Source organism: Littorina saxatilis, linkage group LG8 (assembly GCF_037325665.1).
Source record: "Littorina saxatilis isolate snail1 linkage group LG8, US_GU_Lsax_2.0, whole genome shotgun sequence".
Classification (NCBI taxonomy): domain Eukaryota; kingdom Metazoa; phylum Mollusca; class Gastropoda; order Littorinimorpha; family Littorinidae; genus Littorina; species Littorina saxatilis.
In genome coordinates, this window is record NC_090252.1 from 62,543,796 (window position 1) to 62,559,935 (window position 16,140).

At 46.6% G+C, this 16,140-nt stretch overlaps 1 protein-coding gene across 4 annotated transcripts; it reads left to right on the forward strand.

The window, feature by feature from the left end:
- LOC138974100 (uncharacterized) lies at nucleotides 1-16,114 on the forward strand. Of its 4 annotated transcripts, none has more exons than XM_070346787.1 (7): nucleotides 1-1,221; nucleotides 8,045-9,673; nucleotides 10,164-10,366; nucleotides 10,484-10,671; nucleotides 13,325-13,619; nucleotides 14,008-14,357; nucleotides 14,933-16,114. In XM_070346787.1, exons 2-7 carry the CDS (start codon nucleotides 8,075-8,077, stop codon nucleotides 15,433-15,435), a joined length of 3,138 nt encoding a protein of 1,045 aa, XP_070202888.1. In that variant the 5' UTR covers nucleotides 1-1,221; nucleotides 8,045-8,074; the 3' UTR covers nucleotides 15,436-16,114. The 4 variants fall into 4 exon arrangements, with proteins under 4 accessions (XP_070202888.1, XP_070202890.1, XP_070202889.1 ...); XM_070346788.1 differs by lacking the exon at nucleotides 1-1,221 and adding an exon at nucleotides 6,771-7,651; XM_070346789.1 differs by lacking the exon at nucleotides 1-1,221 and having other exon boundaries at nucleotides 6,762-9,673; nucleotides 13,325-13,623; nucleotides 14,012-14,357.
- The last annotated feature ends 26 nt before the right edge of the window (nucleotides 16,115-16,140 follow it).

Genomic DNA, 16,140 nt, shown 5'->3' on the forward strand with positions numbered 1-16,140 from the left:
CATACAAGAGGACTTGGAATAATTCAACCAGGAAGTTTTTCCCTGCGACGTTGGTCCACACCTTGTGTTGGTTCTGTTGCATTCCGTCTTAGCACTGTACAACGATGTGTTCTCAGTATCTCTGTATTACAACTTGCTTCATTGCTGTTTTGATCAGTATATGACGTTCGTTTTGCAATCAAGACATAAACAGAAGTGCCATATAGTGAACCACCGAGTTTGGAGTGTGTGACCGACAGTGCTGTGTCAGCCTACTTTACGTCAAAGAAATGATTCAAGGTTCAGGGGGTCATAGGATCATACGTTTGTCACGTTTCTTGGTGTGTGGTGTGTTGGGTTGAGGACTGTGAACTGTAGCGTTACAACTACACAACACAGTGCTGTACAAAGATCAGTGTAACACGTGTTGTTGTGTTGGGCTGAGGACTGTGAACTGTAGCGTTACAACTACACAGCACAGTGCTGTAAACCGATCAGTGTAACACGTGTTGTTGTGTTGGGCTGAGGACTGTGAACTGTAGCGTTACAACTACACAGCACAGTGCTGTAAAAAGATCAGTGTAACACGTGTTGATGTGTTGGGTTGAGGACTGTGAACTGTAGCGTTACAACTACACAACACAGTGCTGTACAAAGATCAGTGTAGCACGTGTTGATGTGTTGGGTTGAGGACTGTGAACTGTAGCGTTACAACTACACAACACAGTACGTTCTGTAAAAAGATCAGTGTAACACGTGTTGATGTGTTGGGTTGAGGACTGTGAACTGTAGCGTTACAACTACACAGCACAGTGCTGTAAAAAGATCAGTGTAACACGTGTTGTGTTGGGTTGAGGACTGTGAACTGTAGCGTTACAACTACACAGCACAGTGCTGTAAAAAGATCAGTGTAACACGTGTTGATGTGTTGGGTTGAGGACTGTGAACTGTAGCGTTACAACTACACAGCACAGTGCTGTAAAAAGATCAGTGTAACACGTGTTGTTGTGTTGGGTTGAGGACTGTGAACTGTAGCGTTACAACTACACAACACAGTACGTTCTGTAAAAAGATCAGTGTAACACGTGTTGATGTGTTGATTTGAGGACTGTGAACTGTAGCGTTACACTGGCAAAACACAGCACAGTGCACTGAGACAAACGGCTTGCCACTCAGTGTTGTGTCTCACAATCTTTCTGTTGGACTGAACATCATCTCGAGAACTGTGTCTGAACACCACCGGTAAGTCTGTTCTGTCATTTATACAACAATAACATCATCTCGAGAACTGTGTCTGAACACCACCGGTAAGTCTGTTCTGTCATTTATACAACAATAACATCATCTCGAGAGCTGTGTCTGAACACCACCGGTAAGTCTGTTCTGTCATTTATACAACAATAACATCATCTCGAGAGCTGTGTCTGAACACCACCGGTAAGTCTGTTCTGTCATTTATACAACAATAACATCATCTCGAGAGCTGTGTCTGAACACCACCGGTAAGTCTGTTCTGTCATTTATACAACAATAACATCATCTCGAGAACTGTGTCTGAACACCACCGGTAAGTCTGTTCTGTCATTTATACAACAATAACATCATCTCGAGAACTGTGTCTGAACACCACCGGTAAGTCTGTTCTGTCATTTATACAACAATAACATCATCTCGAGAACTGTGTCTGAACACCACCGGTAAGTCTGTTCTGTCATTTATACAACAATAACATCATCTCGAGAGCTGTGTCTGAACACCACCGGTAAGTCTGTTCTGTCATTTATACAACAATAACATCATCTCGAGAGCTGTGTCTGAACACCACCGGTAAGTCTGTTCTGTCATTTATACAACAATAACATCATCTCGAGAGCTGTGTCTGAACACCACCGGTAAGTCTGTTCTGTCATTTATACAACAATAACATCATCTCGAGAGCTGTGTCTGAACACCACCGGTAAGTCTGTTCTGTCATTTATACAACAATAACATCATCTCGAGAGCTGTGTCTGAACACCACCGGTAAGTCTGTTCTGTCATTTATACAACAATAACATCATCTCGAGAACTGTGTCTGAACACCACCGGTAAGTCTGTTCTGTCATTTATACAACAATAACATCATCTCGAGAGCTGTGTCTGAACACCACCGGTAAGTCTGTTCTGTCATTTATACAACAATAACATCATCTCGAGAGCTGTGTCTGAACACCACCGGTAAGTCTGTTCTGTCATTTATACAACAATAACATCATCTCGAGAACTGTGTCTGAACACCACCGGTAAGTCTGTTCTGTCATTTATACAACAATAACATCATCTCGAGAGCAGCTGTGTCTGAACACCACCGGTAAGTCTGTTCTGTCATTTATACAACAATAACATCATCTCGAGAGCTGTGTCTGAACACCACCGGTAAGTCTGTTCTGTCATTTATACAACAATAACATCATCTCGAGAACTGTGTCTGAACACCACCGGTAAGTCTGTTCTGTCATTTATACAACAATAACATCATCTCGAGAGCTGTGTCTGAACACCACCGGTAAGTCTGTTCTGTCATTTATACAACAATAACATCATCTCGAGAGCTGTGTCTGAACACCACCGGTAAGTCTGTTCTGTCATTTATACAACAATAACATCATCTCGAGAACTGTGTCTGAACACCACCGGTAAGTCTGTTCTGTCATTTATACAACAATAACATCATCTCGAGAACTGTGTCTGAACACCACCGGTAAGTCTGTTCTGTCATTTATACAACAATAACATCATCTCGAGAACTGTGTCTGAACACCACCGGTAAGTCTGTTCTGTCATTTATACAACAATAACATCATCTCGAGAGCTGTGTCTGAACACCACCGGTAAGTCTGTTCTGTCATTTATACAACAATAACATCATCTCGAGAGCTGTGTCTGAACACCACCGGTAAGTCTGTTCTGTCATTTATACAACAATAACATCATCTCGAGAGCTGTGTCTGAACACCACCGGTAAGTCTGTTCTGTCATTTATACAACAATAACATCATCTCAAGAACTGTGTCTGAACACCACCGGTAAGTCTGTTCTGTCATTTATACAACAATAACATCATCTCGAGAACTGTGTCTGAACACCACCGGTAAGTCTGTTCTGTCATTTATACAACAATAACATCATCTCGAGAACTGTGTCTGAACACCACCGGTAAGTCTGTTCTGTCATTTATACAACAATAACATCATCTCGAGAACTGTGTCTGAACACCACCGGTAAGTCTGTTCTGTCATTTATACAACAATAACATCATCTCGAGAACTGTGTCTGAACACCACCGGTAAGTCTGTTCTGTCATTTATACAACAATAACATCATCTCGAGAACTGTGTCTGAACACCACCGGTAAGTCTGTTCTGTCATTTATACAACAATAACATCAAACGCAATCGCCCACAAGAAAGATCGTGCAAAAGCCCACACAAATTTGTTTCTACAAAATAAGGCCTTTTTGGAAGAGCAAATCCCTTTTCTTGAAATAAATACCTTATTCTAAGAAATAAGGCCGTATTTATGAGACCTTTAACTTTTTAGAAATATGATATGATTTTGAGGGAAAAAAAGGCCTTACTTTCAATGCCTTTTTGTGATTTTTAATCCTTTGTGCCAGCACATTGCTGCTGGTTCTCTTATATCATACCCTCCCTACACACATCATACCCTCCCTACACACATCATACTCTCCCTACACACATCATACCCTCCCTACACACATCATACCCTCTCTACACACATCATACCCTCCCTACACACATCATACCCTCCCTACACACATCATACCCTCCCTACACACATCATACCCTCCCTACACACATCATACCCTCCCTTTACACATCATACCCTCCCTACACACATCATACTCTCCCTACACACATCATACCCTCCCTACACACATCATACCCTCCCTACACACATCATACTCTCCCTACACACATCATACACTCCCTACACACATCATACCCTCCCTACACACATCAGATACCCTCCCTTCACACATCATACCCTCCCTACACACATCATACCCTCCCTACACACATCATACCCTCCCTACACACATCATACCCTCCCTACACACATCATACCCTCCCTACACACATCAGATACCCTCCCTTCACACATCATACCCTCCCTACACACATCATACTCTCCCTACACACATCATACACTCCCTACACACATCATACCCTCCCTACACACATCAGATACCCTCCCTACACACATCATACACTCCCTACACACATCATACTCTCCCTACACACATCATACACTCCCTACACACATCATACCCTCCCTACACACATCAGATACCCTCCCTACACACTAATTCTATTGTTGCTATAATTGCGCGCTGCCTCAACTGGTCACGTGAACAGTCAAGCTACAGGCATTTCAACCTGCAGATACCAGACCTACATAATGAGTTCTCCCTTCCAGGGGAATTCCCACCGCACTTACCCTTCTTGCGAGGGTGGAGGGGGGAGAAGGGAGGGAGGGGAGGGGAGAAAGGGACTGTCCCAGTTATGATGCTACCACAGTGCAGTCTGGGGCATACACGGTGTGATAGTCTGAACAGTGCAGTCTGGGGCATACACGGTTTGATAGTCTGAACAGTGCAGTCTGGGGCATACACGATGTGATAGTCTGAACAGTGCAGTCTGGGGCATACACGGTTTGATAGTCTGAACAGTGCAGTCTGGGGCATACACGGTTTGATAGTCTGAACAGTGCAGTCTGGGGCATACACGGTGTGATAGTCTAAACAGTGCAGTCTGGGGCATACACGATGTGATAGTCTGAACAGTGCAGTCTGGGGCATACACGGTTTGATAGTCTAAACAGTGCAGTCTGGGGCATACACGGTGTGATAGTCTAAACAGTGCAGTCTGGGGCATACACGGTGTGATAGTCTAAACAGTGCAGTCTGGGGCATACACGGTTTGATAGTCTGAACAGTGCAGTCTGGGGCATACACGGTTTGATAGTCTGAACAGTGCAGTCTGGGGCATACACGATGTGATAGTCTGAACAGTGCAGTCTGGGGCATACACGGTTTGATAGTCTGAACAGTGCAGTCTGGGGCATACACGGTTTGATAGTCTGAACAGTGCAGTCTGGGGCATACACGGTGTGATAGTCTAAACAGTGCAGTCTGGGGCATACACGATGTGATAGTCTGAACAGTGCAGTCTGGGGCATACACGATGTGATAGTCTGAACAGTGCAGTCTGGGGCATACACGGTTTGATAGTCTGAACAGTGCAGTCTGGGGCATACACGGTGTGATAGTCTAAACAGTGCAGTCTGGGGTATACACGATGTGATAGTCTGAACAGTGCAGTCTGGGGCATACACGATGTGATAGTCTGAACAGTGCAGTCTGGGGCATACACGGTTTGATAGTCTGAACAGTGCAGTCTGGGGCATACACGATGTGATAGTCTGAACAGTGCAGTCTGGGGCATACACGATGTGATAGTCTGAACAGTGCAGTCTGGGGCATACACGGTGTGATAGTCTAAACAGTGCAGTCTGGGGCATACACGATGTGATAGTCTGAACAGTGCAGTCTGGGGCATACACGATGTGATAGTCTGAACAGTGCAGTCTGGGGCATACACGGTTTGATAGTCTGAACAGTGCAGTCTGGGGCATACACGGTTTGATAGTCTGAACAGTGCAGTCTGGGGCATACAAGGTTTGATAGTCTGAACAGTGCAGTCTGGGGCATACACGGTGTGATAGTCTAAACAGTGCAGTCTGGGGCATACACGATGTGATAGTCTGAACAGTGCAGTCTGGGGCATACACGATGTGATAGTCTGAACAGTGCAGTCTGGGGCATACACGGTTTGATAGTCTGAACAGTGCAGTCTGGGGCATACACGGTGTGATAGTCTAAACAGTGCAGTCTGGGGCATACACGATGTGATAGTCTGAACAGTGCAGTCTGGGGCATACACGATGTGATAGTCTGAACAGTGCAGTCTGGGGCATACACGGTTTGATAGTCTGAACAGTGCAGTCTGGGGCATACACGATGTGATAGTCTGAACAGTGCAGTCTGGGGCATACACGATGTGATAGTCTGAACAGTGCAGTCTGGGGCATACACGGTTTGATAGTCTGAACAGTGCAGTCTGGGGCATACACGATTTGATAGTCTAAACAGTGCATGCGAAACATAACATATACTGGAAATGACGGGGTAAGGTCGGGCGACCACGGTCTCATTTACTGTGTTTTTATCCAATAGACCTTTTCGGTATCTGAGCAGCTCTCGCGAGACACGGTCTTTGTTATGCTTTGAACATCGCGAGAACTTCGAACCTTGGCTTGTGCAGCTCGCACGAGATCGCTGTACCGCGTGCTCTGTTGTTTGCGAGATATTACGAGAGCTTGGAATACCGATAGGGTCTATTCAAACAGCCAACTTTTTATAAATCGTAATCCTTGTAAAATAAAGTTCAGTTTAATTCTGTTCTCTCTCTCTCTCTCTCTCTGTCACTCCTTCTCTCTCTCTGTCACTCCTTCTCTCTCTCTCTCTCTCTCTCTCTCTCTCTCTCTCTCTCTCTCTCTCTCTCTCTCTCTCTCTCTCTCTCTCTCTCTCTCTCTCTATATATATATATATATATATATATATATATATATATATATATATATATATATCTCTCTCCTTTTTTCTCTCCCTCCTTCTCTCTCTCTCTCCCTCTCCCTCTGTTTCCCCTCTATCTCTGTCTCTGTCTCTGTCACAGTCTCTCTATGTGTCTGTCTCTCTCTCAGCTGCAACCACTTGGGAAGAAATCAGTGGGAAAATATATTCCCTTCACTACTACTTTACATTTCAACAACATTGCCTTTGCAACAAGATGAATACGATCTTCAAGCCATTGTTAAATCCATACATGTAAAAGAACCCGCCAAACGTCAGTGTGATACCTGTTTGGCGGCTGTCCAAATACAACCCCAAACAGTCTCAACAGTGGAGTGTGCCAACGGGTTAACGCGTTCTTAAGTAAATACACACTGACTGCATGCTAGCAATGAAACACGTTCATGTTTACTCAGGAGAAAAAACACCAATCACTGTATGATAATGTTCCAAGGTCGCTTTCACAACACGTGGCAGTGTTTAAATAAATGTGTGTATTTGAACCAGCAACTATAATTCTTATTTACAGCATGGGTTTGATTTCCAGAATGTAATGTTGACGTTGCGCAACCCAGGTGTGGACCTGTTCAGGGGTAACCAGCCACCTGCATTTGCGGCAGAGTGACCGAGGTCATTTACGTGCCACCACAGTGGCACGGGTTGGGACATGGATACCATCTCTGAGTGTGCACATATTATCGGCCCGTGTGCGTCCTGGTCTGGATTCGAACCCGTAGTCAGGGATCGACTCGTGGCAAGGAAACACAACAATACTTTACTCTCTCTCAAAGTGACAGGCATGCATTTTCATATCGACACAGACTTTCTATACGTGTCGTTTGGCTTTCTGCCCGGTGTTTTCGGTGTCACAGTTGCTAGTGTTGTTGTCACACTGTTGTTGGCAACGCCAGACGTCCCCACAGACACACACACCCGCCGTGTGACTACAAGAAGATCTTAAATTGCTGTTCGGTACAGGTGGGTTTCCAGGGGACTGAGTGTGGTACCTGGATATTGGCTGGAGAGCGGTTCGCCGATATGCTCTGATGTGAACAGCCACTTAAATTGTCTTCTTGGGCTTATGACGAGTTTTATTCATCATTTCTTAAATTCTGTTCTGGATGTTATAGCCTAATTCATCATATCAGTCAACATTTGCATACGCGGCAGAGACTAACTCTGGCCAAAACGATAGGTATCTAAAATTGATCCATCCAGTAGAAACCAAACGTGGTGTTTCTGGTGCGAGACAGAAGGTGCGCACTATGACCACCATCACCATCACCACTACCACCACAACTCCGACATCAACCTCTTCAGACTGTCGTTAGTTAACTCCGATTCGTATTTCTTGTTCCATTATTTCAACAGCTTCCTGGACGAGTGGTTTTATCACGCATCATGGCGAGCTCCACCAGTGGTGAGGACACCCGTGACAAGTTGGTGGACATTGTAAAACTGCTTTACCCTGACGCTCTCACCCGTGACAACTTTGTGGACATAGTGAAACAGCTGTCTCCTGACGTTCTCACCCGTGACAACTTGGTGGACATAGTGAAACAGCTGTCTCCTGACGTTCTCACCCGTGACAAGTTGGTGGACATTGTGAAACAGCTGTCCCCTGACGCTCTCACCCGTGACAAGGTGGTGGACATTGTAAAACAGCTATCTCCTGACGCTCTCACCCGTGACAACTTGGTGAACATTGTGAAACAGCTGTCCCCTGACGCTCTCACCCGTGACAAGTTGGTGGACATAGTGAAACAGCTGTCTCCTAACGCTCGCACCCGTGACAACTTGGTGGACATTGTGAAACAGCTGTCCCCTGACGCTCGCACCCGTAAAAAGTTGATGTACATTGTGAAACAGCTGTCTCCTGACGCTCTCACCCGTGACAACTTGGTGGACATTGTGAAACAGCTATCTCCTGACGCTCTCACCCGTGACAACTTTGTGAAAATTGTGAAACAGCTGTCCCCTGACGCTATCACCCGTGACAACTTGCTGGATATTGTGAAGGAGCTGTACCCTGACGCTCTCACCCGTGACAAGTTGATGGACATTGTGAAACAGCTGTCGCCTGACGCTCTCACCCGTGACAAGTTGATGGACATTGTGAAACAGCTGTCGCCTGACGCTCTCACCCGTGTCAAGTTGGTGGACATTGTGAAACAGTTGTACCCTGACGCACTCACTCGTGAAAAGTTGGTGGACATTGTGAAACTGCTGTCCCCTGACGCTCTCACACGTGACAAGTTGGTGAACATTGTGAAACAGCTGTCTCCTGACTCTCTCACCCGTGACAAGTTGGTGAACATTGTGAAACAGCTATCCCCTGACGCTCTCACCCGTGACAACTTGGTGGACATTGTGAAACAGCTGTACCCTGACGCTCTCACCCACACCTACGTTGTACCACCTGTGCATCTTGCCAGGGTGCCTTATAACAAAGATACAGTACCCGGTACTGACCAGGATGTGCTTGTGCTGCCCTCTAGTGAGCAGCTTCAGAAGCAGCAGGGCAACATTCAGGCAGACTTGGCACAGCAGCACGTGCTGCACAACTTACAGCAGCTCGGAGATTCCAGAAAGGAGGTCATGTTCGTGGTGTCTGAGCTGAACTTTAAGGACTACCTCAACGAGCCGTTCTACGCCAAACACACAGGCAAGCTCCCAAAGCCAGCAAACCTACCTAAGGAGCTTCGGCATCACGGAAAGCAGGGAGACTTTGACATCCTGGTGATTCACCGACAGTATGGTATCCTGGTTGGAGAGATCAAATCTGTCGGTAAGGCCGAGGCAAGCCGAGCGGACACTGAGGTGTTCAAGGTTATTGACAAGGCGGTCAAGCAGTTGGACAAGTGTGAGGTGCACGCCAGACACATGGTCAGTGACATTGCTCCCGGCCTGACTGTGAGGAAGACTCTCTTCTTGCCCTTCGTCAGCCATACCCAGCTGAGGCGGATACTGGATGACGGAAACAATTCCAAGTTACAACAGGTGAGAGTGAGAGAGAGAGAGAGAGAGAGAGAGAGAGAGAGAGAGAGAGAGAGAGAGAGAGAGAGAGAGGGGGGGGGGAGGGAGGAGGGAGGGGGGGAGGGGGAGGGGAGAGAGACAGACAGATACAGACAGACAGAGAGACTGGGAGATTAAGAGAAAAAGACACAGGGAGAGAGAGAGCATGAGAGAGAGAGAGAGAGAGAGAGAGAGAGAGAGAGAGAGAGAGAGAGAGAGAGAGAGAGGGAGAGAGAGAGAGCGCCAGAGACAGAGAGAGAGAGAGAGACAGACAGACAGACAGTCAGTATTTTACAATCTAATGAGCTATTCAATAGTTAATCAATCGACTTTGTTTTGTTCAACATCACGTGCCGCCTATCTGTGTGTAATACGCTGCGGCTCATTCTAGACAGATAAGTATTGTGGAGACGTTGTGATGTGTATGTGTCATGTCATGCAATTTTACGACAGGTATAAATTATCTACATTGCAGGCGGTGTGTCAGAGCCTGGGTGCAGCCAACACAGCAGAGGCCATACAGCTGTGCTGTTGCTCTGACCAACTGTCCCAGCCTGCATCGTACTGGCACGTGACACCCGCCGTGTTATCACAGCTGAGCACCTGGTGGCAACACAGGATGGCCTGTACTGTGGACACTCGGCTCACTGATCAACTTTACCTGGACATCGTAGCCAGGTGAGAGAAGTGACATCCATGTTAGTAACGTCACATGCACAGTGCTGCAACTATGTTGGTATTCTACGTTTGAGTTTTAATTATCATTTATCTTTGTCTTAATTATTTCTGTTACAGGTTTGTTGGTCCGGCCACCACGGTGTCTGTACCCTGCTACAACGGTGTCCGCGTGGAGGTGCGTACTGCAGGACAGGCGGTGGTGGAACTGGGGCGGAGGCTGGCACTTCTGGTTCTGACTCTGCAACAGCTGGGCCTCATGAACCGAGACCCGCCACTGGTCTACATTACGGGAGCGCCAGGAACAGGTGACAAGCTCACAGCTTCTCTTACTAGATTGTTTGTTTCTTATTTTGTTTGTTTGTTGTTGTTGGTCTTGCTGCCGATTTGTGACACTAACCTCAGCCGTCTGTTTCGCGTTAAAGTCCAACATCGGCGCGCGGCAAATGCAGCTCTAGTTTCCTGTGCTGGCCTTCTACTATAACAAGGTTCAGTCTCCTGGGCGCACTCGCCTAACTAATTAAAGGCACAGTAAGCCTCCAGAAAAAGCTGTTCAAAGCAAACGCTCTGTATTTAGGGTCTTTGCTCAAAGTCGCACAGTTTTCAAAGGGAGATTTATTTCCGACCAGGCCTTCCGGCAATTGTTCAAAATTCGGGTTGTCTTTTGACATGGTTAACTTCACGATTATTTTGCTGTACCAACTTTTGCCTGCCTTATCATCGACAAAACTCGGCTCAAAATCGGCTGAAAGTCGCACATGTGAACATCACTAGAAGGACATGACGTGAATGAGGTTACACCGTACACCTGCTGACATGTGTGTTTGTTTGTTTGTTTGTTTGTTTGCTTAATTCCCAGCCGACCACGAAGGGCCATATCAGGGCGGTGCTGTTTTGACATATAACGTGCGCCACACACAAGACAGAAGTCGCAGCACAGGCTTCATGTCTCACCCAGTCACATTATTCTGACACCGGACCAACCAGTCCTAGCACTAACCCCACAATGCCAGACGCCAGGCGGAGCAGCCACTAGATTGCCAATTTTAAAGTCTTAGGTATGACCCGGCCGGGGTTCGAACCCACGACCTCCCGATCACGGGGCGGACGCCTTACCACTAGGCCAACCGTGCCGGTTGACATGTGTGTGAAGGGTGCTGTGCTAATACTGCTGCCATAAAGAGAAACAAACCCACCACCACCACCGCCACCACCACCCTTTTAGTACTACTACTGCTGCTTCTGCCACTGTTTTATATATTTGTTTAAAACACACCCACACAACATTTTGATAATGTCATTAATGTTCCTTTCATCGTCATCATCATCATCATCATCATCATCATCATCATCTTTATCTTCATCATCTTCATCATCATCATCATCATCATCATCATCATCATCATCATCATCATCATCATCATCATCATCATCATCATCATCATCATCATCGTGAACAACAACAATAATTATTGTCGTCACTTTTGTTGCGGCAAACGATACTGACAGAACAATGTTTCTGATTTCCTTATGGGGCTGTCACACTCTAGCGTTTTAGAGAAACTTATGTCTGGCATATGAAAAGTCAAAACTTATTACAAACACATCACTCACTTATATCAAACTTATGATAGCGTATCATAGCGTATGACCAGCGTATGTCTAGCGGCCTCGCCTTATGCCCAACGTATGAGTAACTTATGAGAAACCTATGCGCAGCGGGCTCGGCGTGTTTCGAACGATCACGTGACAATCACAATAAATATTGCGTCAATCTCAGACAGAACATCATTCCACACTGTGCGAGCAACTAACATGGGTCCGAAGAAGCAGACTGCTACCAAGAGCCGCAGAGGAAGAGCCATTTATATACAGGGACAGCAACACGCCAATCATACGCTAGTTGTACGGTAGCGATACGTTCAATAAGTTACACGATCGTCAGACATGCTTGGAATACGTTAGATATAGGTAAGACCTAGGTTACAAGTAAGTTACTACTGTAATAGGTTATCGATAAGTTAGCTGTATGGTACACCTTTCTGCTAGCGTATCTCGACGTATCTCAACGTATCTCAACGTATCTCGACGTATGAGTAAACTACCTGTAACGTATTTAACATATGCGTAGCGTATGTCTAGCGTATGCCTAACGTATGAAGAGTACGTCGGCATACGACCACACATTTTGAACGTGTTCAAATTTTGTTTCTCGGTCTCAGCATACAACAACGTATGCCAGCTTATACCAGCGTGCTTTTAACGTATTACTACTTATAAGAAACCTACATCTAACTGATGTCAAACGTATTCCAGCGTTTCGAAGAAAATTCTCATAAGACAGCATAAGTTACTGCTATACGTTATAGTGTGACAGCCCCATAACAGTGCTCTGACGTCTTAGTCGAATGAATGACGCGATGTGTATGACGTTGTTTTTTTGTCAAGTTTTACTTTATCGTCATCGTACCAGAAGGTTCTAGTTTTGGAGGACGGTTTGTTTTGTGCACGCTGTGTGTGGTGTCTGATTCCATCCAAAATGTGTCAACTGAAGGAAAGGCATCCAGCTGACTCGGAGAAAAGTTTGTTCATTTAGTCGATTTAGTCTCCATGAAATTTAATTTTCCAAAATAAGAATTTTCTTAGCAGATATATCCATTTTGTTGTGCTTATTGCTATGTTCCTGATGCTGTGTTTCGCGTGTAACTGGTGAAACGGACTCAATGTAACAGAGCCTTCCTTTCACATTGTATTGGAATACATGTATATTGTTTAGGTCATATTTTATGTGTGAACAGGTAAGACAGGTCTGGTACTGCAGGGGTTGAGGTGGCTGATCGCGGGCCTACATCTTCCCTATCACCAGGGTCACGATGTACAAGTCGTCTCTACGTGTAACACTGCCTTGTTTTCACATTGTCCTGCAATATATTAACCTTACTATTGTTTGTGTTCCAACAGGTAAGACGGTGGTGTTGGTGCTGCAAGGCGTGCGGTGGCTGCGACAGGGGCACGATGTGCACGTCCTGTCAACACAGTACGCCACCCGGGCCGTCAGCACATCCATCAAACAACAGCTGGAGATGTCGCTGAGCGCGGGCCCGACGCCTTCCCTGACACCAGGCAGCGTGTCGTACCACCGGTACGATATCTTGGGCAGGGAGGCTGATGTCGAGCAGGCAGTCACCGACCTCGTGGCATGTGTGAAAAACGGCCACCTACACGTCTTGATCGACGAGGCGAGCTTTGACAGCAGGTTTGTGTTCATACGTGTGTGTGTGTGTGTGTGTGTGTGTGTGTGTGTGTGTGTGTGTGTGAGAGAGAGGGGGAAAGAGAGGGGGGCAGAAAGAGAGAGAGAGAGAGAGAGAGAGGAGAGAGAGAGAGAGAGAGAGAGAGAGAGAGAGAGAGAGAGAGAGAGAGAGAGAGAGAGAGAGAGAGAGAGAGAGAGAGAGATATTCATGTAACTCGCACCACCGTGTACGAGTGGAATTGCATGTTGTTTTAACCACAATGTGCGTACATTGGTAAAATATCAAGTGACATCTTTTTTAAGTTGCGGATAACGCATTACTATTATCAGCTTACCATGTCTCATGTGAGTGTGGCACACATCTCTAACACCATGTCTCCATTCTGTGTCACAGGCAGAAGCATGGTCCCCGTCACACACGCCTTGTAACACGCCTAGCGCAGCAAGTACCACACCTGTACCTGTGGTGTGCCGGTGTTCTGAACACCGAGATACCCCCAGCACTGCAGACACAGGTGTTCACTGTCCCCCTCCGCTCGGCGCCCGCCGTCCTGCGTGAAATACAGCCCGTTATTCACAGGTTTAAAGTCCACGACTACAGCGACAGCGGCGTGCCTGCCCCTGGGGACGGGCTGAGCGTGATACGGCTGAGTCACCATGGCAACGCCCACACAAGTCGGTGGCCTGTGGACTGCGCACAGTGTGGTCAGGATATCGCTGCCGTGCTGCGCCGTCTGGGTGTGGGTAAGTTGTGTAGCCGATGATGATGATGATGATGATGATGATGATGATGATGATGATGATGATGATGATGATGATGTTGGTGGTGGTGTTGGTGGGGGAGTTGGTGATGATGATGATGATGATGATGATGATGATGATGATGATGATGATTGTGGTAGGTTTGAGTGAGGGGTAAACCTTCCCGTTCCCTAATGGTGTTTTACCCCCTACCACCCCCCCACCCCCCCGAGAATATATTGAAAAGTCTTTGCTCAAGAACTAAATTTTCAATCAAATACAAAGGCAGGTCAGTCTGCAGGGAAAAAAATGACGTCATTTTTATTGACGTAAACTTCAAAATTACGTCATGACGTCGAAGTTTTGATGTCTGTGTTTGTTGAAAATGTACACACTTTGTGATGATATTATAAATCAAGTGTGTGTGTGTGGGAGGGGGGTTGGGAGTGGTGGTGTGTGTGTTGAGAAAACAAATACACGGATAGGTTGTGTCTTAAAATGTAACGAATGTTTGCTTACATACATGACTATTAATCAAACAAGACTGTGTAACCGTTACAACCGTCTTTTTCTTGCAGGGAGGAGCGCCGCCAACAGTCCCTCCCGGCTGAGCTACCGCGACGTGTTCGTCTTGACCAGAAGCGGAGATCTACAGGATGACGTCACGGATGAGGCAGGGCGGGTGACGTCACCAGCTAGCGGCGTGGTGCAGGGACTGAAGGATGCAGGTGTACCGGTGAGTGTGTTGGGGGATCAAGACTGGCTACACAACAGGGCGAGGTGGGAGCGAGCTGTGCAGGACGTGGCGGTGGCGGCAACGGACACAGTGACAGTAGCGCAGTATGGCTGGGTGACAGGCCTGGAGCGGCGCGTGGTGGCCATGTTACAGGACAGACATCAGTTTGATGATGATGAAGGGAGGACTGATGAGATGATTGATCGTAATGAAAGGCTGAATGCAGTATCACGCTGCACCACACAGCTCATCACGGTCCGCACGCCTCCTGTCACCACCACCACCACGCCATCCCTTACAACAACCACTACCCCCACCACCACCACCACCCACACCACAACCTAATACAACAACCACTACCACCGCCATCACCACAACGACCACCAATACCACCAGCGACGACGACCACCACCACCATCGCCAAAAGGAGGAGAGATAGGAAGTGTGTCTTGTCGGGACATGCCGCCATCATCACCATCGTCACCACCTCTACCGTGAGCTTCACCACTGACGTCACCACCACCTCCACCACGACCACCACCACGACCACCAACAACACCACCACGACCACCAACAACACCACCACGACCACCAACAACACCACCACGACCACCACTACCACCTCAACAACAACAGCACCGCCTCCACCAACACCACCACCACAACAACAACAGCAACAACAACCGCCACAACCACAAGAACATTGCCCAAAACACATCAGGTTATTCCTGGTTTTCACAGAGTGTAATCACTTGGAGATTGCCAGAGCAAGATTTCGTCAGTTCTATGACGCAAAACAAGAATTGACGTCATCGTGCTTGTGTTTTACGTCATTCAGATCTTGACCAGGTGATTGCGCTTAGAAACTGCTTTCCCTGTCAGAACCTTTTTAGTCTAAACATATCGTTTACAATTTACAAATGTTTACTGCCTGCTTGAAAAGTCGATAGCAAATCTTGGCATTTCTCAAACAGCACCAACAATAACACACAATTATTTTTAAATAAAAATGTTTTTGCTCTTCTATCTGTCTTAGGTATTATGTGTGTG

Coding starts and splice junctions, on each gene's coding strand:
- LOC138974100 (XM_070346787.1), top strand. CDS start 8,075: ATGGCGAGCTCCACCAGTGGTGAGGACACCCGTGACAAGTTGGTGGAC. Junction 10,367..10,483: donor TACCTGGACATCGTAGCCAG/GTGAGAGAAGTG, acceptor TTTCTGTTACAG/GTTTGTTGGTCCGGCCACCA. Junction 13,620..14,007: donor GAGGCGAGCTTTGACAGCAG/GTTTGTGTTCAT, acceptor TCTGTGTCACAG/GCAGAAGCATGGTCCCCGTC.